Source organism: Micropterus salmoides, unplaced genomic scaffold (assembly GCF_014851395.1).
Source record: "Micropterus salmoides isolate LMB-PRFRI ecotype aquatic unplaced genomic scaffold, ASM1485139v1 Ms_hic_scaffold_474, whole genome shotgun sequence".
Lineage (NCBI taxonomy): Eukaryota > Metazoa > Chordata > Actinopteri > Centrarchiformes > Centrarchidae > Micropterus > Micropterus salmoides.
In genome coordinates this window covers 4,115-30,570 of record NW_024044195.1, presented here as the reverse complement: position 1 = coordinate 30,570, position 26,456 = coordinate 4,115, and the positions used below count along the sequence as shown (strand labels likewise).

The window sequence follows — 26,456 nt, the reverse complement described above, 5'->3', positions numbered from 1 at the left end:
ATGCTTATAAACTGCAGCAGTGAGAGCTTCCTTCCTTCCTCCATGTGGGCTGAAGAGGGTAAATCCTGCACACTAAATTAATTCTGGCTGAGTCATTTTAACTCAAAGGTCAAAGTCTTATTTTGCTGAATAAAAAAGATTGTACAGCATTGACTGAACATTTCAGAGTTTTGATGCTTTGTAATTAAATAAAAAATTAAGGAAAAGTGACATTCGAACCAGGATGGTTGAGTCCAGGTGGAGACTGTGAGTTAAACAGTGAGCAAACACTGTTGGATCTCACCTGCAGCAGGTGGAGTCTCTGCTATTTCAAGTTGGTTTCCTGAACAAACAACACATCCTGTTCGGAGTCTTTCCGTGACATTCACAGCTCAGAGACTCCTCTGGATCTTCACAGGACGAGGTAGGGGCGCTTAACGTACATGTTTTCAACCCCATGTTCAGTCAAAGTACATGTGAAGCTGTATTTTTAACCTGGAAAGTGATTAAATATTAATAATAATAGTTTCATTTGTACAAGGAAGGCAAGGCAAGTATTTGAATAGCACATTTCAACAATTAAAAGGGTTTTGCATAACATATGGTAATATAAAATACATTTAAATACAAGAGTTAAATAGAAAATAAAGCGAAGATAAACAGGACAGTAAAATACACTGCATTGAACCTATAAATTAAAAGTCTTAAATGTGATTTAATTAAAGGCAAACAGGAAAGTCTTCAGCCTTAATTTAAAAGAACTGAGAGTTTCAGCAGACCTGAGAGTTTGTTTTTAGATAAATGGAGCTTAAAAACTGAATGCCGTGTTTACTTTTGACTCTGGGGACAGAAAGCAGACCTGATCACACACGATCTGAGATCTGGATTGGTTCATGGTGTAGATGTATTTTGCCCTAAACCATTCATTCCAAATCCATTTTATAAACCAGCAGCAGTATTTTAAAAACAATTCTCTGACAGACAGGAAGCCAGTGTAAAGACCTCAGAGCTGAACTGACTCGAGCCGCAGCGTCCTGAATCAGCTGCTGCTGTCTGATCCATGTTTTAGGACCTGTAAAGACACAGTTACAGTAATCAATTAGACTGAAGATAAATTGGACAGGACAGGTTTTTCCAGGTCCTGTTGAGACATACACTGAACAAAATTATTAACGCAACACTTTTGTTTTTGCCCCCATTCATCATGAGCTGACCTCAAAAATCTAAGGGTGCTTTCACACCTGGATCGATTGGAGATGTTGTTGCGACACGTTTCCCCTTTTGCTCGGTTCGTTCGGTAATATGTGAACACGACAATCGCATTCTGAACCGGAACAAAACGACCGAGCCGAGATCGCCTAGAAGACGTTGCCTCGGCTCGATTCTATCCGAACCCTGGAGCAGTTTGTTTGCAGTGAGAACACAGCCGACCAATGAACCGGAACACATTAATTTGTTGCCTTGCAACCGACGCCAAAAGATCGTTTGTCAACACGGAGCTTCAGCAGCGTATTTTGTTAATTTGTTTTGATATTTTGTTGTGGTTGTATTAAGTACTGCTGTCGGAGTGCTTTTTTGCCTTTTTTGCGGCACTGCTCGACGGAACGTTCACAACCCCTCACTTTCATTTTATCACTAACCCTCTCGTAGACTTCGGTGTTCTTGTGTGTGGTGTGCAACATCCGGGAGATGTATTGTTCCGACCAAACATCTATTTCACCTCTTGTGTTACTGTTGTCATGGAGATGTCCCACAATGGAATACGCGACCTGCACTCATGAGGTAGTGACGTAATGGCGTAAGGAAAGCCCTGGAAGGGCGTGCGATTTGGACCGCTTTACAACATTGCGATGTGAACACAAGTGACGTATTTAAATTAATTCAGAACAAAGTATCTGTTCCGGAACAAAACAAAACGGTCTAGGTGTGAAAGCGCCTATTTCTCCCAAATGTTGTTCACAAATCTGTCAAAATCTGTGTTAGTGAGCACTTGTCCTTTGCCAAGATAATCCATCCACCTCACAGGTGTGGCATATCAAGATGCTGATCAGACAGCATGGGTGTTACACTGGTGTGCCTTAGGCTGGCCACAATAAAAGACCACTCGAAAATGTACAGTTTCAATGGACATTTTCGAGTAGGGGGGTCCGGAAACCAGTCTGTATCTGGTGTGACCACCATTTGCCTCGCGCAGTGCAACACATCTCCTTCACATAGAGTTGATCAGGTTGTTGATTGTGGCCTGTGGAGTGTTGGTCCACTCCTCTTCAATGGTTGTGCGAAGTTGCTGTCAGGTCGAGACCCCGATGAGGACGACGAGCATGCAGATGAGCTTCCCTGAGACGGTTCCTGACCGTTTGTGGAGAAAAAAACGATTGTTGCAGCAGCTGTCTGGGTGGCTGGTCTCAGACGATCTCGGAGGTGAAGATGCTGGATGTGGAGGTCCTGGGCTGGTGTGGTTACACGTGGTCTGCGGTTTTGAGGCCGGTTGGATGTACTGCCAAATTCTCTGAAACGCCTTTGGAGACAGCTTATGGTAGAGAAATGAACATTCAATTCAGCTGCAACAGCTCTGGTGGGACTTCCTGCAGTCAATATGCCAACTGTACGCTCCCTCAAAACTTGTGACATCTGTAGCATCGTGCTGTGTGATGGAACTGCACATTTTGGAGTGACCTTTTATTGTGGCCAGCCTAAGGCCTTTTTATTGTGGTCAGCCTAAGGCCTTTTATTCTGGCCAGCCTAAGGCCTTTTATTCTGGCCAGCCTAAGGCCTTTTATTCTGGCCAGCCTAAGGCACACCTGTGTAACACCGATGCTGTCTGATCAGCATCTTGATATGTCACACCTGTGAGGTGGATGGATTATCTCGGCAAAGGAGAAGTGCTCACTAACACAGATTGTGACAGATTTGTGAACAACATATGAGAGAAATAGGCCTTTTGTGTACATAGAGAAAGTCTTAGATCTTTGAGTTCAGCTCATGATGAGTGGGGGCAAAAACAAAAGTGTTGCATTTCTAATTTTGTTCAGTGTAAGTCCTTTAATCCTTGATATACATGCATATATATATGTGTATATATATATATATATAAATAAGCTTACCTAATTTCTTGCATTATCCGAAGGGTTTTAAAGGAGTATTTTAGGGGTATTTAGAGAATCAAGTAGTAGTGATAGTATGTAGTTCATGCGTAGTAAAGCCCTGCTCCTTAAAGAGCACAGCGGTTTGTTAAATCTTACTTTTATAATTCTTGACAGAAGTGTCTGTGAATAGCTTTAGACGACAGTTGTTAACAGCTCAATCAGCCGCCACTCGCCCACCCAGAAGACAGCTTCCTGCCCTGTGGGTAACCATGGCGATCGCTCAGGTAGCGACAGTGACCTGCACTTTGGAGAGGAGGGTCCGATCACGCCACCGCTCATCCATTCAGCTGTTGCTATCCAGTTATGGTTTTATTGTGCTGTGAGCGGAGCGACCCTCCACCAAGCTCACAGGAGAGAGAGAGAAGAGAGTGAGAGCGAGCGAGCATAAGCTGGACCTGCGAGCTCGTGACTCCTCAGTCAGCTGCTGAGACAGAACAACCCTCTAAGACCCTGTACAGGAGGTGGTCTCAGAGTGAGGACCAGAGCAACCCTCTAAGACCCTGTACAGGAGGTGGTCTCAGAGTGAGGACCAGAGCAACCCTCTAAGACCCTGTACAGGAGGGGGTCTCAGAGTGAGGACCAGAACAACCCTCTAAGACCCTGTACAGGAGGTGGTCTCAGAGTGAGGACCAGAACAACCCTCTAACAACCTGTACAGGAGGGGGTCTCAGAGAGTGGACCAGAACAACCCTCTAAGACCCTGTACAGGAGGGGGTCTCAGAGTGAGGACCAGAACAACCCTCTAAGACCCTGTACAGGAGGGGGTCTCAGAGTGAGGACCAGAACGACCCTCTAACACCCTGTACAGGAGGTGGTCTCAGAGTGTGGACCAGAACAACCCTCTAAGACCCTGTACAGGAGGGGGTCTCAGAGTGAGGACCAGAACAACCCTCTAACACCCTGTACAGGAGGTGGTCTCAGAGTGTGGACCAGAACAACCCTCTAAGACCCTGTACAGGAGGGGGTCTCAGAGTGAGGACCAGAACAACCCTCTAACACCCTGTACAGGAGGTGGTCTCAGAGTGTGGACCAGAACAACCCTCTAACACCCTGTACAGGAGGGGTCTCAGAGTGTGGACCAGAACAACCCTCTAAGACCCTGTACAGGAGGGGGTCTCAGAGTGAGGACCAGAACAACCCTCTAACACCCTGTACAGGAGGTGGTCTCAGAGTGTGGACCAGAACAACCCTCTAAGACCCTGTACAGGAGGTGGTCTCAGAGTGAGGACTAGAACAACCCTCTAACAACCTGTACAGGAGGTGGTCTCAGAGAGTGGACCAGAACAACCCTCTAACACCCTGTACAGGAGGTGGTCTCAGAGTGTGGACCAGAACAACCCTCTAAGACCCTGTACAGGAGGTGGTCTCAGAGTGAGGACCAGAACAACCCTCTAACAACCTGTACAGGAGGTGGTCTCAGAGTGTGGACCAGAACAACCCTCTAAGACCCTGTACAGGAGGTGGTCTCAGAGTGAGGACCAGAACAACCCTCTAACACCCTGTACAGGAGGTGGTCTCAGAGAGTGGACCAGAACAACCCTCTAAGACCCTGTACAGGAGGTGGTCTCAAAGTGAGGACCAGAACAACCCTCTAAGACCCTGTACAGGAGGTGGTCTCAGAGTGAGGACCAGAACAACCCTCTAACAACCTGTACAGGAGGGGGTCTCAAAGTGAGGACCAGAACAACCCTCTAACAACCTGTACAGGAGGTGGTCTCAAAGTGAGGACCAGAACAACCCTCTAAGACCCTGTACAGGAGGTGGTCTCAGAGTGAGGACCAGAACAACCCTCTAACAACCTGTACAGGAGGGGGTCTCAAAGTGAGGACCAGAACAACCCTATAAGACCCTGTACAGGAGATGGTCTTGGTCCAATCACAAATTCAATCTCGAGGTTAACTGTTATCAGTTCTAAAGGGCCAAAAGTGTTTTTATGCTTACTTTCAATCTAGATCTCCTTTCCTCCTTGTTTCCTCCTTTCCTTTATCCTTGTTTCCACATCTCCTTCCCTTTTTCTCATCTCCTCTCCTTTCTTCCTTGTTTCCTTGTTTCCTTTTATCCTTGTTTCCACATCTCCTTCCCTTCCTCTCCTCTCCTCTCCATTCCTCCTTGTTTCCGCCTCTCATCCCCTTTTTTCCCTCTCCTCTCCTTTCTTCCTTGTTTCCTCATCTCCTTCCCTTCCTCTCCTCTCCTTTCTTCCTTGTTTCCTCATATCCTTCCATTTCTTCCTCTCCTGTCCTCTCTTCCTTGTTTCCTCCTCTCCTCTCCTTTCTCCCCCTTGTCTTCCTTGTTTCCTCCTCTCCTTCCCTTTCTTCCTATCCTCTCTTTTCTTCCTTGTTTCCTCCTTCCCTTCCTCTCCTGTCCTCTCTTCCTTGTTTCCTCCTCTCCTTCCCTTTCTTCCTATCCTCTCTTTTCTTCCTTGTTTCCTCCTTCCCTTCCTCTCCTCTCCTCTTTTCTTTTCTTACTCTCCCAGCTTTTCCTCTTTGTCACTTCCTCGTCTCCCTATGTTTCTCCTCCCTCCAGTGAATAGCTACGGTGACGATGAAGATGATGCCAGCAGCTCCTCTGACAGTGAAGACGAGGTCCTGAAGCAGTTTGAGATCTCAGTGTCGCGTTCGCAGAGTTTTCGTACCCCGGCAGCTGACGCCGGCGAGCAGACTCAGCTGGCTTTGAGCCGACGCCATAAATTCAACCGACTGTCGGACCAGGAGGAGGGCAGCACAGAGCCGTCGGACTGTGAAGGTGTGGTGTTTGTCTTTCTTAAAGGACAGTTTCTGTATTTTTAAACATGGGCACTATTTTCACATATTATAGTGTTGAAATGACTCGTAGGTCCAGAGAGTTTTGGAATCCGTGCAGTGAACCGGCTGCAGTGGCTGCAACCTATTCCTTTTGTCAAAATGGCGTCCCCAGAAAGTGCTTCTTTTTGCCAGCGACAGGCTCAGACTCTTACACCAGGTGACAACATCACGGAAAGGATCCCTACGAGTGACTCCTGGTGACGCCCTTTGTTTTTAAAAGGAAACTGAGCTCAAGGACAGTCCTCGCTCTGAAATCTTGTGACAGTTGTTGCAAGAAGACGACGGTGGAAACACGAGTCAGAGTTTGAGAGAGGAGTTTGTTGTGTTGGAGAAACGTAAGGAAATAGGTCAACAACTCGCCTCTCATGAGGAATCAGAGCGAGAGCTGTCCTTGGGCGAGAAAGAAGCAATTTTTGGCCCGAAGGAATACGTTCCAGCCACTGCAGCCGGTTGAGCTGCCAGCTGAAGCATCTACTGCACGAACTCTTTGGACCAACGAGTCATTTCAACACCAAAATATACGAAAACAGGGCCGTAATTATCCTTTAAAACACTGTACGTTTTACAAATTTGTGGCACCATTTTCTACTTCTATTCCACTAAATTTCTGAGATAAATATTGGGCTTTTAACTTTATAACATTGATCAGATGTTTTTACACAAAACATACAAATAGCTTATAAAATATGATGTTTTGTTATAAATGAACCTCTTACAATTCCTGTAAAATTCACCTACAACGCCTATCCAAGGCATACCAAAAATAAATTGAATGCAGTTCTTGAACGATTTGGAATAAATGCATGCACGAGTACTCACTGTAGGTGCTACTGGAATTGATTAAACTATCCAGCAGTTTACACAAGTACAGCTGAAAGGTTTAGATGATTAATAGATTAATTGCCAACTATTTCATTGGTCATTAAGGGGTGAACCTGCGCAAGACACTTGACCCCTAGTTGACCTCGCAAGTTGCTTTGTAATTCAATTCAATCTAGCTTTACTGGCATGAATGTAAAACAACAATATTGCCAAAGCTACAAATACATTACAAAAGAACAATTAATTTTATACAGTTAATTAATCACTATAAAAAAAATAATAAATAAAACAATATATAATAATAATAACATATTTATTCAAAATAAAGTAAATAAAACAGTAAAAGTGTGTGATGTGTATATTAATAGACAAAAAAAATCTCTGTCAAATGTGAGATTAAAAAACAATAATAATTTGAATATTTGAGTCTATTCTGAGTTTCCACTTGTTGTCCTCAGTTCGTGGCATGAAGCATTCCTCCCAGTAAATATGGGAGTTTCTATTAAAGGTTTGTGGAAAACTGGGAGTTTTGTATAAAAGGCAGCTGCGGCTCAGGCAGTCGAGCGGGTTGCCCGTTAATCAGAAGATCAGTGGTTCAATCCCTGAGTTTCAGCCGGGTGTAAAAAATAAAGCAGCAGCAAAGATCCTTGAACTTATAAAGATGCTTGTGGCTAATCTATCAGCAAAGAATTTACTGATGTTAATTTCATATTGAGCAGAAAAAGTGCATCACAACCACTTTCGACCTGGTGAATCTCAGACTGACTGAGATCTGATCGAACTTGTGTGCAGTAAGAAACTGAATTAGACTTTATGTGAGCGGCGTCAGGGAGAGCAGATCGCATCAGTTTACCTCCGTCAAGCTAGATCCACTGCTAATCCATCGCAGCGTCAATGAGCCAAAGGGCCCCAAATAATGTTTTTACTGCAGATTAGAGGCTGTAAAGAGCTCAGGGAGGCTCAGTGTGATTGGACCGCTGTGGCTGGATGAGTGTGGAGAGACGACGGCATTAATTAGGTTTGTAGTCAGTTGGTTTCTGGTGTTTTAAGAATGATCTGGGGGGGTGAGAAGGCATATGAAACCAGGAGATTTTTATTTCTTCTTCACTGTTAAATCAGGTAACGTCTTTTTGTCAGAAGATCTTATTTGTGAAGTTTGTAAACTAATTTATTAGGCTGAAGAAAATGTATAAAGAACCGGGGATACAGAAGACGTGATCACACTTGACACATGACACGTTATAGGGTTGTATTTCATCTAGTATCTCATCTGTATTTCATCTAGTTCCTAAAATGTTCTTCCTAAAAATTGTGATTAATGTTAATCCCAGCATCCAGCAAAACATAATCTGGATTACCGTCTGAGTCTGAGTCATGCAGCACTCTCCTCTATGGTGGTGGTATTTTCCCACCAAACCAGTCAGAGCAGATTGTGCTGCTTCACACACTCTTACATGTTAAAACATGAATACATTAAAAGAGCAACACATTAACACAAACCTATACAGAAAACTAAGTCGCACAGCCCTCTCCTCCGCATTCAAAGCTGTTTGACTTCTGATCAAGTATACTGGGGCCTTTAAGGCCAATTTATACTTATGCGTCAAGTCCACGCCATAGCTGAAATCTTATGCTACGTGCTACGGCTGAACGATTTTTCTGCCAGATGTTAGGATTACGATTCGATTCGTGATATTTTAAAATCAAGGACAAATGAGCAAAATCTGACAGGCAAAAGGCTCTTATTCTGAAATGCTCCATATGGATATGTAATGTTAGCCTGCAGAGAGCAGAGCGGGCTCACAGAAGTTCATAGTTGAAGCACACAGAATGACAAATTAACAACATGTCAACAACATGTAGGCTAAACGCTCCGCTGCTGAAACACTCCAGTGTGAGCTGACGCCGGACAAAACTGACTGTGTCGGTTATCCTCTAGTTTTGTTTGTTGATGTAAAATGTACACGCCCTGTGCCCACTCTGATTGGTGAGTATGGCGTGGTGATGGCGCAATGGATAAGATGTGTGAGACATCCACGTATGTGTCCCTGAGCAAGGCACTTAACCCCTTGTTGCTCCAGAGGCGTGCGACCTCTGACGTGTACAGCAATTGTAAGTCGCTTTGGATAAAAGCGTCAGCTAAATGAATAAATGTAAATGAGTAGGACTGTAACAGGAGGCGCGATTGGCGAGCAGATCTGTCACACAAGGATGACAACAGCATGAATCTGTAACTGGATGACTGTTTAAAACGCGTCAGATGCCCTGTGTAAGTAACCTATATTTTAATTGCCGTCTTTGCGATTAGCTAATCGCGTTCTTTCAAATTACAATTTCGATTTGAAAACGATCGTTCAGCCCTACTACGTGCTGTCATGAGCATTTTTACTTCACTACACTCTGCAATTACAACGCCAAAACGGCAGTTGGCTGTGGGGTTTCTATGTTCTGCTGTGTTGAGTTTCTTCTTATTTGTTGGAGTAGGCTACTACAGACAACGGCGGTTTCACATAAAAACGTTACTTTACTGTTTTACCACGAACTGCAACTTTTTTAACAGGCAAAATTATCTTTTAAATTGACAAACGTCATGTGTGTAATTCTGGGCCGATTCAAACAGGATCAAAACATTAGTTGTCTCTCGCCGTTGACTAGCTTACATATTTTTTTCCGAAATAAGGTCCCATGGGGCGAAAGAAGGAGGGAGGGACTTGAGCTCATTAATGAACTCAAATGACGCTGTGTGGTGAACAGTTAAATATGATTTCTTGTGACAAGAGCTTGGCCTCAGAGCTAGTTGCAATGCAGCTAACTTGCTAAGCAAATAGCATCACTGAAATATTTCGCCACAGCGAGCAAAAAAACGGATGTTAAGACAAAGTTAAACGGGTAGTCCTAACGACCATAACAACGTTACAACATCCTGGCAAACGACCCCACTGAGGTTAAATAGCTGAGTTTCCCTACCAGTCAGTCAGAACTGAAGAAGTCCTTTGGTTGAGGGACGAAACGTCTTCTAGTATCTTCAACCAAGTCCAGTTGCCCTTCATTTTAACCTTCTTTGGATAACTACGACCTGGATGACTGAGAATCTTCACAGACAAATGTTAAGACAAAGTTAAACGTTCCTGCCTTCTTTTTAAAAGAGCAGCTGGTTGTTGGCGTTGTTTGGTCGGGGGTCACTCTGACTCTGTTTTCTGTCTTTAACCAACATGTGAGCGTTGCAGTGACATAAGCCACAAATGAAACGATAACACACACACAGGCTGATGACTCACCTTGGACTGTTTCCATGGTCACTCTATGCAGCCACTGATGTAAGAGTCAGGCCGACCTTAATGATGGCGAAGTGGAGATAATTGCTATTGATTGGTCTGAGGTACGGCCTGTTCTCGGAGTGTTTCTGTCGAAGGAAAAGGCCAAAGTTTGACAGATTACACAATATCACCTCTGTTAACACACAGCGCTCCCAAGCAAGGTTTAGGTGGCTCCTTTTAGACCTCCTGGACTCAATCAGGAAATATGCCAGAGAGACAATCGCGTTTCTGCTGTCAAGGGATACGTTTGTCATCTTCTCAAGATTAAATAAAGTTAAAGGAAACAAGGAAGAACCTCTGGGTCAGAAGTGAATCCAATGCGGACCTACAGTCTTTCTAATGACCAGCAGGGGGCGACTCCTCTGGCCGCAAAAAGAAGTGTGATTTTATAGAAGTCTTAGAAAAAATGAAGCTACTTCTCAGATGATTTAGTACCTCAGCAAACATTTTCCTAATGAGTTTATGGTCTCAATTGTTAGTTTGAAGTCTTCTTCAACACAGCATGATGTTCATTTAGTAAATTATGGACCCATTTAGAAGAAAATAGACCAGAAAGCAGGGGATGTCAGTCAGGAAAGAGGCGACTGGTATTCACTGCACTGTATAAAAGATTATTAAGAGTACATTTTTCCAAACAACCAACATAACGATGGCCAAAATGGCAAACTTGAAGCTTCAAAAAGGCAGTCCCCAAACCAACGAGTGATGTCACGGTGGCTATGGCCACTTGTTTCTTACAGTCTGTGGTCTGAACACATCTCTCCGTCCAGAGATTTAAAAGCCCATGTGAGTTTGTATCTTGTCAAATTCAGCCAACACAATATTTAGTCAACCTTTTATATGTTGTGTCAAAATCATTTAAGAAGTAATCAAGGTAGCTGAGGCTGCTCGACATACACGGTCCCAACGCACACCTTCCTCACATTGATTGATTCAGGTAAAACTAAACTACTGTCCTCACACCCACAGATTTAAATCTGACTACCAGAGGGCCTGATGCTGACTTTCCTACACTGTTAACTTCCTCCTGCAGAAATGGAGGCTCAGAACCGGCAAGGTTTCCAGGACCCGCTCTCTGCAGCGGTAGAAGAGAGCGAGAGGGCGTCTGCTGCGCTCGCTGTGGGCAAACCTGATGGACTTGAGGGGTCATTGGGCGCCAGGGACAGCCCCACCCCCAGCACGCACCGCCTGGCCGCAGACGGCAGCGAGGACGCCGAAAATGCCGTAGGTGTCGACAAAAATGACGCCACAGACAGCTCCTCCACCTGGAGCCCCGAGGTACTGCAACCTGACATTTAAACGAGACCTTTTCCATATTTTGGCTTATCTGCAATGTTCAAAAGTTGGATGTTCATGTTAAACATGGCCGAACCTTCAAATAATGAGGTTAAAGTGTTTAAAAAGAAATGCCGGTTAGCAAAAACCTCAGATTTCCTCTCCTGTTTTTTCTACCAATAGCTCTGTAATACAGGCAGAGCTGGTGCTACATATATGGTCATCTGCTCCGCCCAGCAACACTCTGTTTTACTTTACCGTCCAGCAACAACAACAGCCTGGTAACATGCTTCAGGTCTTGGCCAATCAGAAGACACTGGGCTTTGAGGGGGGCGTAAAAAAGTAAAAAAAGTCTGCACACTTTTAGGCTGCAAATAATTCTGTGTTAATTCTCTGTATTTTAAGGCAGCATTTCAATCTACAAGATTTAAATGCGCAGACTTTTCTCAAATTATAAAGTATGTGTTATTTTGGTCATCACTGTGGAGATGGTGACCCATACAGTCTATGAGGGTGACCCCACTCAACCACACAGAGGAGCAACAGGGAAAACCTTGACTTTATTAGGTACACCTATACAATCAAATGTAATAAATACACCAGATCAGCCATGAAAAGCCAGGATTTATTTACACAGACATACATAGAAGTGTTCATTCACGTACATGTTTTATCACTGAGGTCATAATTGGTGCTGTTGGTTTTGTACTGAGCTGCATTATATTTAGAAGAGTTTCTGATATTCTGGCCCAGTAATGTACATTATGTAAATAGGGAGGACAAAAAAATCCTCATATCCAACACAATGTAGTTCATTAAAACACCCTTTAATTTTAACCTCATTTAATAAAATTTATGCTCATATGTGTAAATTTAATTAAATAATGGCACAGCTGTAGTATTGAACTGCATTACATTGTAAAGGTGCACCTATTAAGGCCACTGAGAGCATTCAACACAGTAACACCAGCAGCTGAAAGGATGTGTAAACTCCTCCGTAGCTCAAATTATTTTTCATGTCACTATATTCATATTTGCATCAACGTGGAAGAAAGTTTGTCCTGGTGATTGTTGGCTGGACATGGTATTTGCACTCCACTAACTTACTCTTAAATATACAAGTTTGGCACGTTTCTATGAGGCCTATAAGCAGATACAGCTGCCAGTTTATTGGGCACACTGAGCTAAAACTTATGCAGTCCTGCAATAATCCTACCACCTTCATGAAGGTTGAAATATTCAGTCACTGATTCAACACGGAGAGCTGTTTCTGACAGGGACGTACCTCGTTGATATTTGGATCCTTTGTGGATAACTGGCTTGCTCGCTCATTAAAGTCAGTCTCCGATGGTTTCATGTGTCAGCCTCTTCAACAGAAAAACATATGAAGTCGTTATCTGTCTGCTGCAGTTATAACGTTACTTACTTTTTGTGCTGGTGATCTTGTCAGCCGATGCACTGTCCAACAAACAATGTGTGTAACGTTAATGACTGAATTAACGTTAACCAAGGAACAACCTTGCTGGATACAAGCTTGCCATGTTACCTATTTCACATAGATAACGTTACCCTTCATAGTAACGTTACTTCTACGGCAGCCACTGCGCTCGAGCAGGATTCCACTGTGCAAGCGGAGTTATCCTGTGAGAGCTTGCCAGGCGCTCGCTCGCAGGTGCCTGTACAACTCTCGGTTGTTGAATTTGTGCGCGAGTACTTTATCGTGCGCGCGAGAAGATTCTTTTTTGTGCGTGTGGAGTAACGCTCACAACTTATGACCAAAAATAAACGCCATAGATAATACTTTCTCATATAAAATTGTCCGCAGACAAACCACAAAAACTGGCAACAGACTAGTTCTTTGTGGGTCTGCACAAGTGTACGTGACCTTAAAAAGACCACTTGATTATCTTACATTAACCCGAAGATGGAGCACTCATAAACGACCTGTGGCGTCCCTGTCGGGTCAGCGATCTAAGGAGCACATCATGTCGTTGCAATGTTCCGGATTCTGGCAAAAACTGTTTAATTAAAAAACTGGGCGCAGTTTATTTGAAGTGGTCACAATAACCCTTGCAGTCTTGTGGCTGCAGGATTTATTTGAGTTTAAGGTGCTGAAAACACTACAGCAAGAAATCTCTCCTGACCAGGCTGACTAATACCAGAAAACCATTCACCATCAAAATGACCACGTTCAGACATGGGAAGTGCACAGAAGGAAAATGGCGGTTGTTTATATGTAATAAATTTACTGCTGTTATGGCTGGTATTGGGCGGACCCAGGTGCAAACAAAGAGCACAAGATTAAAAAGTTAACAGGCTTTATTAATAAAATGTGCAATGGTGGTGAAGGCAGGTTAGGCTTGGTGCGAGCAGGTGGGTTGGAGCTGACGAGGTCCAAAGCGGTATGGTAGCACAATGAAGGTTACTCACAAGACTAGCAAAAGGCGATGCTAGAAACACCGGAGGCTACAAGCTAGAGCTGGCCTCAAGTGCTCAACCATGAAGTGGTGAGAAACAATCTGGCACCAATCACAGGAAGCCTGGGGTGTTTGTGCCATAGGTTGATAAGAGGATTGAAACCCGGCGTGCAGCTCAACAAGGTGTGTTGATTTCTGTCACGCCCAAAACACACACACAGACACACAGACAGGCAAAAGGGAAGCGAAACATGTGAAAACAACATGAAAACCCCAGAGCCAGGGCACTGACTGTGACAACTCTCTAGTGAAGCTTTTAAAGGTTTTGTAGACAGTGTTGGGGAATTTACTAAGGAATTGTAATAAGTTATATTTTACTTTACTTACCTTAAAAAAGTAATACTATATAGTAATACTACTCGGTATTAAAAGTAAGTACCGTAAAACTTTGAATAATAGCCTGGACTTTTATTGACCCTGGATTTATTTGAGACAGGCCTTTAATTCTTTTAGCACAAAACTTAAACTACTGTCAAACAGTTTATTTATTTCAAACAGGATAATACTTGTGAAAAATGATCAAATAATATCAAATACACGTCATTCATTTGATCTAGCTCCGACAGACGGCTTATGCGCTTTTATTTTGAAGGCAGCAACCTAACGAAAACAACAACACGGTGGAGGATGAGAGAAGTTAGCAGACAGAGAGCGATGAACTTCACATGACATATAATAATATATATAATATTGATCGCTTGTCTTTTTTTTGTTTATCTGCTTCTGCTGAAGCCTCCCTCCGCTGCTTGTTTGGGTGGCTGATTTGCAGGCTGATCAACATCCCGCCCCTCCTGTGACCCAGGGTTTGACTGCATGTGTATTCAGAGCCGTTGAGCAAGGGACTTTCAAAACAATGATGATAATAAAAACTGTGTTAGCGTGCGATAAAATAATTGTCGGCGTTGCTTTTTCTGTGAGGCAAAAAACGTGTCCAGCAGCGTCCATTTCAGACACACTTGTTTCGACTTTCCTGTCACTATTTTTTAGAGATGTAGCGAGCTGGCGATGTTAGAAAGATGACGTTTCTGTTCTTAATCTCGGCTACAAAGCTCTGATTGTTTGACAGCTGTCGGTGGCAGCTACACCAGGTCTGGTGGAGGCGTCGATTCAGAGGTCTGCAAAGCACAAGCAAACACCTGTCATCAGATTCTGATTCTTACATTGTTAAATTCTGATTGGTAATATCAGCGTTTTCCAACAATTGCTCGCCCACTTCATCCCAGTGAGGAGAAAACACACACAGTAATCTGTCATCAGCAAAAACCAGTGTTCAAACTTTGGCAGGAAATTGTGTCTTCATGATGGACCTCATCGCTTATATCAGTATAACCAGAAAGGAAGCTGATGTTTTTACTTAAAGGAGCTGTATGCGACATTCACTGCCATGTCCCACCAGACTCCATTGAGAAAATAGTTTTACCATCATAAAACACACTTCCTTTAAACAGGACAGGGACTAAAATTAACTCACTCACTGTTCCAACAATCAAGACCGTATTTTGGTGAAAATGTACCCTTAATTCACCGAAATATTCGCCTCAGACGGCAGCCACGGAGCTGCCCCTGTCAAAGTATGTCCACAAGTGCTTGTTTCTGAGAGTGTCTGAGAGCATTGCTGAAAGGATCCCTAGAGAGATGTTTTAGGGCCTTTTCAGAAGTCATTAGCAGCGATTTTATATCTATGTTTTCTATATATGTGCACACATTACCACAACCTGAGACCTCAAAAATTTTATGACAATATATCGAGAAAACTTCCACATTTCTCACTTCTCAATAATCACTAAAAAAACAAGGGAGGGATTACTTAACGGGGTCCGTGAGCTGGCCGCATCCCTGCTGTTACCCATCATGCTTGGCAGAGGTATCATCATCATTCAGCTGTGAGAGGTTTGTCACTCTGGCAGGTTATTCCTCTCAGGTTGGAAGAAACAAACCAAACACGGCCCACTGAGGCCTCGAGGTTTCGTATAAATAGTTGATATTTCCTGTGCTCTCCGCGCTGCGTTGGCTAACAAACAGAAGCTCATGAATAATAATCTGTGTGTGTGTGTGTGTGTGTGTGTAAACAAAGTATGTATAAATACGTGCATGCATCTACTTAACATGTCTTTCTGTGTGGATTGTGTTTGTATTTGTGAAAGCAGGAGAGAGGAGATGTAGAATCTAACAACCTCTCAGTCACCGAATCACACTTTGAAATTGGGAGCATCTGTGCAGCAAACACCTCCCACACACACACACACACACACACACACACATCCACAGAGACACAGGGTGATACTGACATCTAGAAATGCTTCATAAATAACAGATGAGTGGAGCTACAGAAAATCAGGGAGATCTATGTTGTAGAAGTTTATTGATACAGTTATATAACAGCCCTGCCATTGATAATGCTAAAGCTAGTACTGCTACTGCTAATAATAATAATACTATCTCAAAAATTAATAATAATAAATCATTTCTTAACAATTGATTTACATGTTGCGACAGTTTTGTTTGCACAGTTTAAATTATTATTTTTATTCGGGGTGCCTCTCTCCTGGCAGTAAGATATAAGTTACTGGTTGTTTGAAAGTTATTTAAGTCAAACGTCACAAAGGATGTACATCCTCACACTGAATGACCATGAAAGAAAAGAACACCACTCTAACTCTAAAGCTTAGAGCAAAACAAAATATTCAACTCAAAATTCCACTTCGGGTTTTCTGCACACTTTAATTTCGTTTCATTTCATTTATTTGTTTATTTGACAGGGTCAGTGCTCATTACTTAACAGTAAAATAACTGTAAATGAGCCAGAGTTAGCTCAACAGGCTAATTTTCATCTGTTGTCCCCAGGGCAACCTAAAATAAAGATTTTAAATGATTTCAAAATCACAAATTAGTTGCGGTTCACTTCATAAAACACAAAAATAAATTCAGTCCAGTGCTGATAGCACTGTGATTTACCAATCACAACCTGGACGGGGCGGGACATTACAAAAAGACTACAGTAAACTTTTGAAATGCTGAATTCGTTCTGCATGAACGGTTATGATTATTGACAAGTTAGCACCATGTAGACATTTTTCTTGCACAAGTATTTAATGAATGAGAACAACATGCCATAATGAAACAGCTGTAACTGGAATTAATATTATCCCAGTGGTAAGCTATATAGGATGAAAAGAGTGTAGCCTAATAAATACACTAATATTAGCCGTAATCAAACCCTAACAAAACAGAAAACGGTGTTAAAGCATTAATTGAATTTGTGAATGAGATGAATGGAGCCAATCCCAGCTGATATCGAGCGAAAGGCACAACATTAAACATTCATTGTAAAGTTATTCAACATTAATGCATCAATAATTATAATTCTAAAACAGGCCGCTCTGCATGAAAAGTACTTTTACTTTCTGTACTTTAGATATATTTTGACATTTACTTTAGTAGATGCATTACTTAGAGGAAGCAGTAAACATTCGGCGTGTAATGAGGTGAGCGTCTGCCTCTGTGTTTTCTTTCTCATGTGCTGACCTCCTGACCCGCACGTACAAGAGACTCGAGCAGCAGCTCCGTCATTATCTTATCTCCTCTGTGGTTGCCATGTCTACGCCGACACTCAGCCCCGCTCTGTCAACACTCGACACAATCGATGTTCTGTTTGCCGACTGTAGGGGAGGCTGAGATTGGCTGCACTGAGAAGAGGAGGAGGAGGAGGAGGAGGTGGTTTATTTGTCCTTTTATGACAGGATTTCTGCTTCATTTTCTGTCTGAACATTCGGAAAAAGCTCTGGAGAATCATTCAGTGATTGTGAGTCTTTATATTTGTCAGCAGTGGTACTCGTACTTCACCTTCAGAGGGGAATATTATACTTTTATTCTGCTATATTTATTTTACAGTTTCACTTACTAGTTACTTTGCAGATTCAGGTTCATCAATCCAAAATATAATTTTAAAACTACCTTTACCAGCTGCAACATTAAAGTGATGTACATTAATGCATAAACCATTATAATCCAAAAATTTATATGATACTACATGAGCCTGCATGTTAGTGCATCCTCTGTGTGAGCAGGCCGATTTAACGGCTGTTTCTTTTCTCATCTAGCTCAGTGAAGTCGGTGATTGTTGGAACACTGGAAAGGCTAACTAAGATGGATTTTTGTTTCTCTCCAGTCTGTATTTATCGATGACCCGCTAGGTAAAATTATTGTTGTTTTTTTTTCAATGCAATCTGGTGGCGAGCAAGAGCGATGCAACAGCTGTATCTGGTTAAACAAAAAGGATCTATTTAACAAAAATGTCTCTCTCTGTAGGGATCCTTTCCGTAATGTTCTCAGACACAGAATATCAATCTGAGACTGTTAGTGGCAAAAACAAGCACTTTTAGTGGACGTACTTTGACGAGCGCATTTTTCGCCAGCAGCCACTAAAGCTCGTTTCGTGGCTGCTGTTCGAGGCGTAGAGCCAGAATATTTCTGTGAATTAAGGGTTTATTTTGACCAAACCAGAGTCTGTGATTGTTGGAACAGTGGAAAGACTTTTATTTTGTTTCTGTCCAGTTTGAAGGAAGTGTGTGTGTGTGTCTAAGGTTACAAATGACTTTTTCTGATTGGAGTCCGGTGGACCGTAGCGCCCAATTGTTATGGTCTCAGATGCTGGTGCTCTAATGCGACATTTAGGCGCAGTGAATGTCACATACAGCTCCTTTAAGTAAAACCTTTAATGCAACAGGGTAGTACTACACTGTGGTATTGCTACTTTCACTAAAGTACAAATTATGAATACTTCTTCAACCACTGCTCTTTGACAAATTATTATTTGTATTTCACTCCAAACAACCTACTTTGTCTAGTATTGATACACTTTTGTCACCTGATAGATTGCGGGTTGAGTAAAGGAATTAGGAGAGTGGATCTGATAACCGTCACGCTTTGGGAATCCAATGTCCAAACAATTCTTTGTTTGCCCTTGTTCTTAAGTTATAAATAGACTGCAGCAGCAAGGCCAGAGACTGAGATCGTCATCTTGAATCATCAGGTAGATTAAGAAATAAGAATTATTAACCATAACCACTAACCCTTTTAGTTACACATTAAACAGTACATGTAGTTGAAGGAAGAAGTTTGTGGTTTTGTGGGTTTTTAAGTGTACAGCATTCGGGTTTGTCTTTGGACTTGTTTGTTTTACTTAAAGAAATGAGCTGATTCCCTTTCTGGTGGAGAGTTACGCTGGATTTATAGCTGATGCAAAGGGTTAACACGAGTCCCGCCCTAATAGGTTTGGATTTTATCTGTTTTTATGTGTTTTATTTTCCCACAATCAGGCTGCGTCGACCTTTAGTTACTATATATTTATATATATAGAAAGTGAGTTAAGGTTATTTCATGTTAATGTCTAAATTAGTGCCAGGCAACGATTAAAATTTTTAAATTGCGATTAATCGCAGTGTTACGCGTAAAATTGACTAATGAATTCTAAAGTAGTGTATTGTGCACTTTTAATTTAAATGTACTGCTATATACACAAAAGTGTAATAACGTGGTTTGCAAACACTTGAAACAAATAAGGTGCTTTTTACCAGCAGTATTCCCTTTACACAGTAGCAATAAAATATTTCTTGTAAATCTCAACTTAAACATTAATGTAATCAAATCAAGCATTAAACCAAAGCTATTTGCCACTGCCAGGGCGTGACCTTTTATCTAGCTTGTTAAAACAAGTTACCATCAGAGTCCAGTTTTCTTGTTTGTTTGTTTTCTGAACAGGTATCAGCATCAGGTATCTTTTTTAGGGAGCAGCAGAAACAGTCTGTTCAGTAGGGTTGGGACGATGTGTACAAAACTACATTGAAACATCGGGATGGACGACGGCATGGGGGGCTGCTTGTTTGGGTGGCTGATTTGCAGGCTGATTAACATCCCTCCCCTCCTGTGACCCACGGTTTGACCGGATGTGTATTCAGAGCTGGTGAGCAAGGGACTTTCAAACTAATAATAATAAAATAAAAACTGCGTTAACGTGCGATAAAATAATTGTCGCGTTAACGTGCCCAGCCCTAGTCTAAATGTCTTTGCTGGATGTGTGTTACTGAAAAGGAGAAGACTACTGAGAGTCTTCGTGTTGTCTTCACTATCAACAAGCTCCAGCGGCATCTGAAACTTGTAGGAGAAGACTCAACTGACCAATCACATGCAGTCCCCCTACACGGTCACTTTGACGCCACCATAGCCCTGAGCTTTAAAAAAACTGGGTGAACCATCATCAGGTCAACTGTTTTAATTTGTCCAAAACAATCCCGGCAACACCAGTGACATTCCCGTAAACCTCCGTTGTACTTCGTGTTTACTGCTAATTAGCAAATGTTATGTGAAAACTGCCAACGTTGAACTAGCCTTTCTGCAAAGCGGTCGCCCATAGTCTCTTAGCCACTTGCTATATTTACAAGTTATTTACAGCTATGAACATACCAGCTGAATGTAATATATGTATGTTACAAATTTGGTAGCTTCACTGTAGATTATTTTATATCTGTTGATGTATGACGTGTTTGAATAGCATTCAGTTATTGGTGCTATCTTTCTGTATCATTTCAGTTTTACAAAATTCATTCATGAGAATGACGACAACAATAAAGAGCATTGAACTTTACGCCAGCCTCTGACTTTCTCTTGAATCCTGTCTGTGGATTTGTGTACAGTCTCACGCACTGAGGACAGAATAGTTACCTTGCAAACACGCCGTACTAAGATGGTGAACATCAGGATGTTTATACTTTGGATTTGCAGCTCATTAATATTTTGATATTTGCGCTCTTTCCTACTTTGTCCTGCAACTGCTTCACAAACAAATTCCCGGGGGATAAATAAAGTTCTCTCTTATTTTATGTCAGCGTCTTACAGTTAGCATTTATCTCTGTGCATACAGCCTCATTGTAGCTTTAACGTCCTGATGTGTAGTCAGACTTTTGAGGACTCACTTCCCCAAAAATGGTGTAGCCTACGGAGTAATATGGAGGCCACGTACGAAGCTGCTGTAGTGCGGCCTAACCCCTCATTGCAGAAGAAAATAATCCAGCTTTAGATGAGATCACTCTCGTATTTGTCTGTTAAATATGAAGCTACAGTCAGAAAGTTAGCTTAGCGTATATACTGGAATACAGGGGGCAACAGGTAGCCTGGCTCTGTCCAAAGGTACAGAATGTGCCTACCAGCACCTCTAAAAGTCTCTAATGAACGCACAACTCGTTTGTTTTATCAGTACAAAAACCTACTGTATGTGCGGGTCTGTTTTTTTGGTTGGGAGCCGTGTCTTCCTGGAGTCTTCGCTGGTCGCCTGCCAACTTTTCCTGACCAGCAGATGTGTCTTATTTTTCCTTAACTCGAGTGAATTAGTACAAATCAATGAAATTACTTTTCTGTTCTCCCTGCCTTCTCAGCAGGAGCAGCCTCCTCTCAACGAGATCTCGTCCCAGCCGGTCAGCGCTCCCACCCGACCTCCCATCTCTAAATGTGGCGACCTGGTCCTCTCTCTGGAGTACCGCCCCGACGCGGAGAAGCTACTCGTCTCCGTGATCGCGGCCCGGGACATCCCCGACAAGGCTCGCAGCGGGATGGACTCCTGGCAGGTGCACATGGTCCTGCTGCCCTCCAAGAAGCAACGCCACAAGACGTCGGTACAGAAAGGTTCACTGCCGCACTTCAACGAGACATTTCGCTTCTCGCGCCTGGACCCGTCAGAACTGCACATGGCGGCTGTCCGGTTCCGGCTGTACGCGCTCGGAGGCAGGATGTCCCGTGAGCGAATGATGGGCGAGAAGCTTCTGCGTTTAGGTGGTCTTGACCCGGACGGAGGGACGATGGAGACGACGCTGGTTCTGGAGCCTCGCAGTAACCTCAAGGTGACAAGTGTACATAAACTTTTAGACGTAGTTATAATTCTGTTAGCAGTCGAGGCCGCATTTGTGTAGACGTCTGCTGCGGTTTCTGCTGCTGCTCACTGTGTTTCATGTCTCTGCTCTGTGTCAGAGCGTGGACTCCCAGCTGAGCCTGTCCGCTGTGTCTCAGAGCGACAGCGCCTCGTCCACGCAGTCTCTGACCCACGGTGGCGTCCCCGAGCTGCTGGTGGGTCTCACCTACAGCGCCACCACGGGACGCATGTCTGTGGAGCTCATCAAGGGCAGCCACTTCAGAAACTTGGCCATCAACAGACCCCCAGGTCTGCAGTGAGCCTCATACCCACAAACACTGCACTCACACACAAACATAGATCTTTTACATGATATAGTTTGATGTTGAGTTAGTTAATGTTTCTGTAAAGTCCTGCCAGCGTTTGCTCCTCTCTCTCTCCCTCACCGCGCAGCCCCGCCCCTCCCTCTGCGTCTGCACGCAGCCGTCTGCTCACAAACTCTCAATAGCGTGGAGGGAGACACAGAGCTGGTCGACACTGTTAAAGACCTGGCTTGTAAAAAAGAAAAGCACGGTTCATTCAGTGTTTCCCACAAATACACTTTACTTCGGCGGGCCGCCCGGGTTAGACGACGTTAGATGTAGCATTTATCAGAGAAACACGGTGATTACGTTACAAGTCGCGACGCTGTGGATATTTTATAATAAGAGCGGACCGTGAACATACCAGTCAGATGTTATTCGTTAGCTTCCACGTTGGTTTTATGCAGCCTAGCCTACTACTGATGGAGAAAGTCACCAAAGTGGACGTGCAGGGAGAGAGAGAGACGCTAAAGCCCGTTTTCCACTGCACGCTACCAGCTCGCCTCGCCTTCTTTTGGCTTTCTATTGTGTAAAAGTTGTACCTGCTACCAGATTTACTACTTTTATTTTCTTATCTGTCTTTACATTCTGAGCAATGTTGAAACGTTTTAACTTGAACCACACACCACCAGCCACTCTGGTCTTGTGTACTTATTGATTGACTTGTGCATTGGTCAGTTTATCACTGCAAGTTACCAACTGATGCTGCGTTGTGTTGCTGCAAAGATGAGTCAGTTTCCTTCCTGCTATGTAAAACGGTGGTCAGGTAAGGTTCATGAGGATGTTGCTTCACTAATGCTGTAAGAAATGTGGGCTGGGATTAGACCACACACACGTCTCCTTAGAATCAGTGACGGGTTGAAACGTGTTTATATCAGATAGCCAACATGACAGAAAAAGAAGGTTAATGTTTGTATATTTTTTTAACTTCTTCCTCTCTCTCCACCCCCCTCCAGACACCTACGGGCGACTGACTCTGTTGAACTCGGTCGGTCAGGAGATGTCTCGGTGTAAGACGTCGGTGCGTCGCGGCCAGCCCAACCCCGTGTACAAGGAGACCTTTGTCTTCCAGGTGGCGCTGTTCCAGCTGTCGGACGTCACGCTGCTGGTCTCCATCTACAACCGCCGCAGCATGAAGCGCAAAGAGATGGTGGGCTGGATCGCCCTGGGCCAGAACAGCAGCGGCGAAGAGGAGCAGCTCCACTGGCAGGACATGAAAGAGGGTCGGGGACAGCAGGTCTGCCGCTGGCACGTCCTGCTGGAGGCGTAAACGCCACCAAGATGTAGGATTTTTACGTCTAAGGTGAAAGGGAGTTTCATTTGAGGGATGGAAAGACGACCTCGACGTGATCTGCGGACCGGAGAATGCATGTGGTTTCAGAGGACACATCTGTCCACAGCAACCTCACACCTGGCTGGTTATTTTCTGTCAACATGTGGAACAAACTCATCTGCTTTTGGAGGCCGACACAAGTTTAAAATATAATCTTTCTGTTGAAAAATGAGGAAGAAAAGCCTTCAGCAAATGACAAAAAGACATTGAATTTGGATTCAGTCATGCTGTTCAAGTGGCAATAAAGAAAGTATTTCTTTGTCATGAAAAAGCTTTCTAGAGCGTCCGTCGGCCTCCAAGAGGAGCTGAGAATGTCCTTCACTTTTCATTGTGAGACGAGGGAGCTGCAGTTCTGTTTTTCTGGTAAATCGCTGTGTTAGAACGTACACACAGTTTTAGAGGTGTGTTTGTGTGACTTGTTGTTTCTAAATGTTCTTTTACTTGCTCGCACGTCAGTGGAGATGCAAACAAAACGGCACTGCAGCACGTTCACTAATGCAGACAGGAAACACAAACATGCAGCGTCCTGAAAATCTAATATTGATCATTATTGTCACATCCTCTCAGAGGTCTCTGTTACAGTTTCTGTCAGCTCCTCGTCCTCCTTCATCAACGCATCAGTTTAAAAGTTTTTAGCAACAGAAGACAGGGTACAAAATTAACAACATCGTGCAGAACATTTGGTTGTAACTGCAGTTTAAACTGTTTACTTTATTTCTGCCTGTGAGCTCTGTGGTGAACCTGAGAGACACATGATGGATTATAAAGATTATTCAGGGCTCAGTCCACACATTTGTTGTTTACAGCACTGTGGCGTACGCAGTCTCTTCCAAGGAGTGTTACAATAATTTCTCACCTGGCAGAGCACAGTCCTTACCACAGCAGCTCAGGTTTGATTGCTGCATGTCACTCCTTCCCTCCCTTTCCTGTCTCTGTCTGCAGCTCTCACTGTCCAATAATGAAAACAAAACAGAAATAAATAAAAAGCACACATTTGTATTGTACAAACATATAAAATACACACACACAGTAACTGCTAAGGACATATAACCTTTCATAGAGTATAATTTGTTTTAGTGCCTGTATGTTAATAGTATGGATGCATCCAAAGTTATGTTAAAAACATTTAAACAATAATTTAAAGCTTTGATTTTTTTAAATGTTAAATAAGGAAAATCCCTCTTCCGCTCCCCCTTAAAGGTGGAGTAAGCAATTCTGGAGAAATCCCAATACCATGACGAATACCATGATACAGAGCGAACAACGACACAGCAAGTAATGTAACTAACGTCAGCGAGGTTGTGGGTTAGCAAACTGCTGCTACAGTGAAGCTAACATGCAGAGAGGACGAGAGAGGACAGCAGTACTCACAACTCTCCTGCTACTGTAGCTAACATCACAACAACAGCATGCCTTGGTGAACTAGAAAGTGAGCTGACTTTTTAATTTATAAATGGCACAAACTGGAAATTTCCATTAATTAGTTGAAATACAGCTGCTTTCTACTTAAATCAGCGGCATAAAAATAAAGCTGATACAGTGACCATGAATACAGTTTTGGTTTTGCTGCTCAAAGCACAAAACATATATATATATTACAAATATAAATATATATACATTTATATTACAGAAATATGTTTTCCAGAAGTAAATGCAGTGGTATTTTGCGTAATCCTCCGACCTTAAAGGTTATTTTTATAAAAATAACATTTTGTCATATTTGATAAAACTGTGAGACTGTAAAAATAAAAATCTGATTCTCCTGGCTCCTCCCACCGCTCTCTGAACAAAACAACCAATCAGAGCCAGGAGCAGTCTCTAACGAGTGCCAATCCCCCGCAAAGTCGACTGAATCCGCCTGTGCCGTGTTGCCACAGCGCCACGTCCCAGAAGCGTCCTAAACGCTCCGTCAAGCAAAAGCAGGAAGTCAGACACAGAATGGCATAAAGAATCTTTCAAAATAAAACACCCTGAGCCGACTCCTGATAATAAAACAACAATAACACAGTTAAAACAGACAAAACAAAAAGAAACCATTTAACTATGTAGCCTACTTAAATATGGTAGAAGCACAAAAAGCAAGGACTGAAAACTACAACAACAAAATGAAAACATGTTGGCTAAATCAGGCATCCTGATTTTCTTATTCTGATATGATCCCTGTGGAGATGCAGCTGTGCAAACAACAGAACAAAACGGGGTCACAGAGAGCTGTGAAGAAGGTAGAGGGTAATTAAGTCAATAACGGGGGCAGGCTGCACGCTCCGCTGCTGAAACGCTTCCAGTGGACGTTGACGCCAGGCAGTGGACGGAACGAAACCGTGGCGCTGTCGTAACACGACGCGACCGGAGTCAGTGTCCCTGCTCGTGCACATGCTATGCTAATATCTTTACCAAAGCAGCAATGAAAGATCTGCCCATCCTTCCTTTGCCAACAACAGCGTAGAGCACAAAACACATGAACGCTTCCCGGCTCCACGTGGAGCTCATTTTGTTCGATGTCATGGCGCTCGTATTGACAAGCGGCGCAGAGGCATGATGACAAACAGTGGGGAATAACTTTTGAGGGTGGCCTCTATGCTGCTGTTAGACGTGGTCGCGGCCTCTGAAGCCTGGTAGCTCTGCCCCGGGCTGCAAAGCGTCCTTAAAAAGACGAGTCGTGGCGAGAGGGCCCGGGTTCCTGGCGAGGCTCTTTCCGTGGAGAGCTAGCTAAGCAACAGAGAGAAGGTTTTGCGTTGTATGTTCACATGTTACAGTCTGCAGCTTTAACTTAACTCTTTTTTAACAGCAATAGAAAATGTTGTCCATAATGACATAATTAACAGTTATATTCTCTTTTTCTGCTGAAATATTAAGTGAGAAAATAACCTTCCAGTCGGTTGCTGAGTATGTAAATATCGTGGTGAAAGCTTCAGGCTCGTGAGAGACGAGAGAGAAGCTGAATAGGGGGGTGATACGTGGGGTAACTAAGGACTGCGTGACCGTAAAAATACTGCGTAAAGAGCCAAACGTGAGGGTAGAAGTAAAGACGATTCAAGTGGAGG

General features: G+C 43.2%; 1 protein-coding gene across 1 annotated transcript; it reads left to right on the top strand.

Moving 5' to 3' along the window:
- On the top strand, positions 1-24,983 carry LOC119888083 (synaptotagmin-16-like). The gene is made up of 7 exons (XM_038698516.1): positions 1-58; positions 290-403; positions 5,649-5,867; positions 11,099-11,343; positions 21,248-21,709; positions 21,837-22,026; positions 23,036-24,983. The coding sequence occupies exons 1-7, from the start codon at positions 1-3 to the stop codon at positions 23,347-23,349; spliced, it is 1,602 nt and encodes a 533-aa protein (XP_038554444.1). The 3' UTR covers positions 23,350-24,983.
- The last annotated feature ends 1,473 nt before the right edge of the window (positions 24,984-26,456 follow it).

Bases quoted from the DNA above. Each gene is read 5' to 3' on its own strand.
- LOC119888083 (XM_038698516.1), top strand. From the start codon at position 1: ATGCTTATAAACTGCAGCAGTGAGAGCTTCCTTCCTTCCTCCATGTGG. The intron at 5,868-11,098 runs GTGTGGTGTTTG...TTCCTCCTGCAG, and splicing joins AGAGCCGTCGGACTGTGAAG to AAATGGAGGCTCAGAACCGG. The intron at 11,344-21,247 runs GTACTGCAACCT...CTGCCTTCTCAG, and splicing joins CCTCCACCTGGAGCCCCGAG to CAGGAGCAGCCTCCTCTCAA.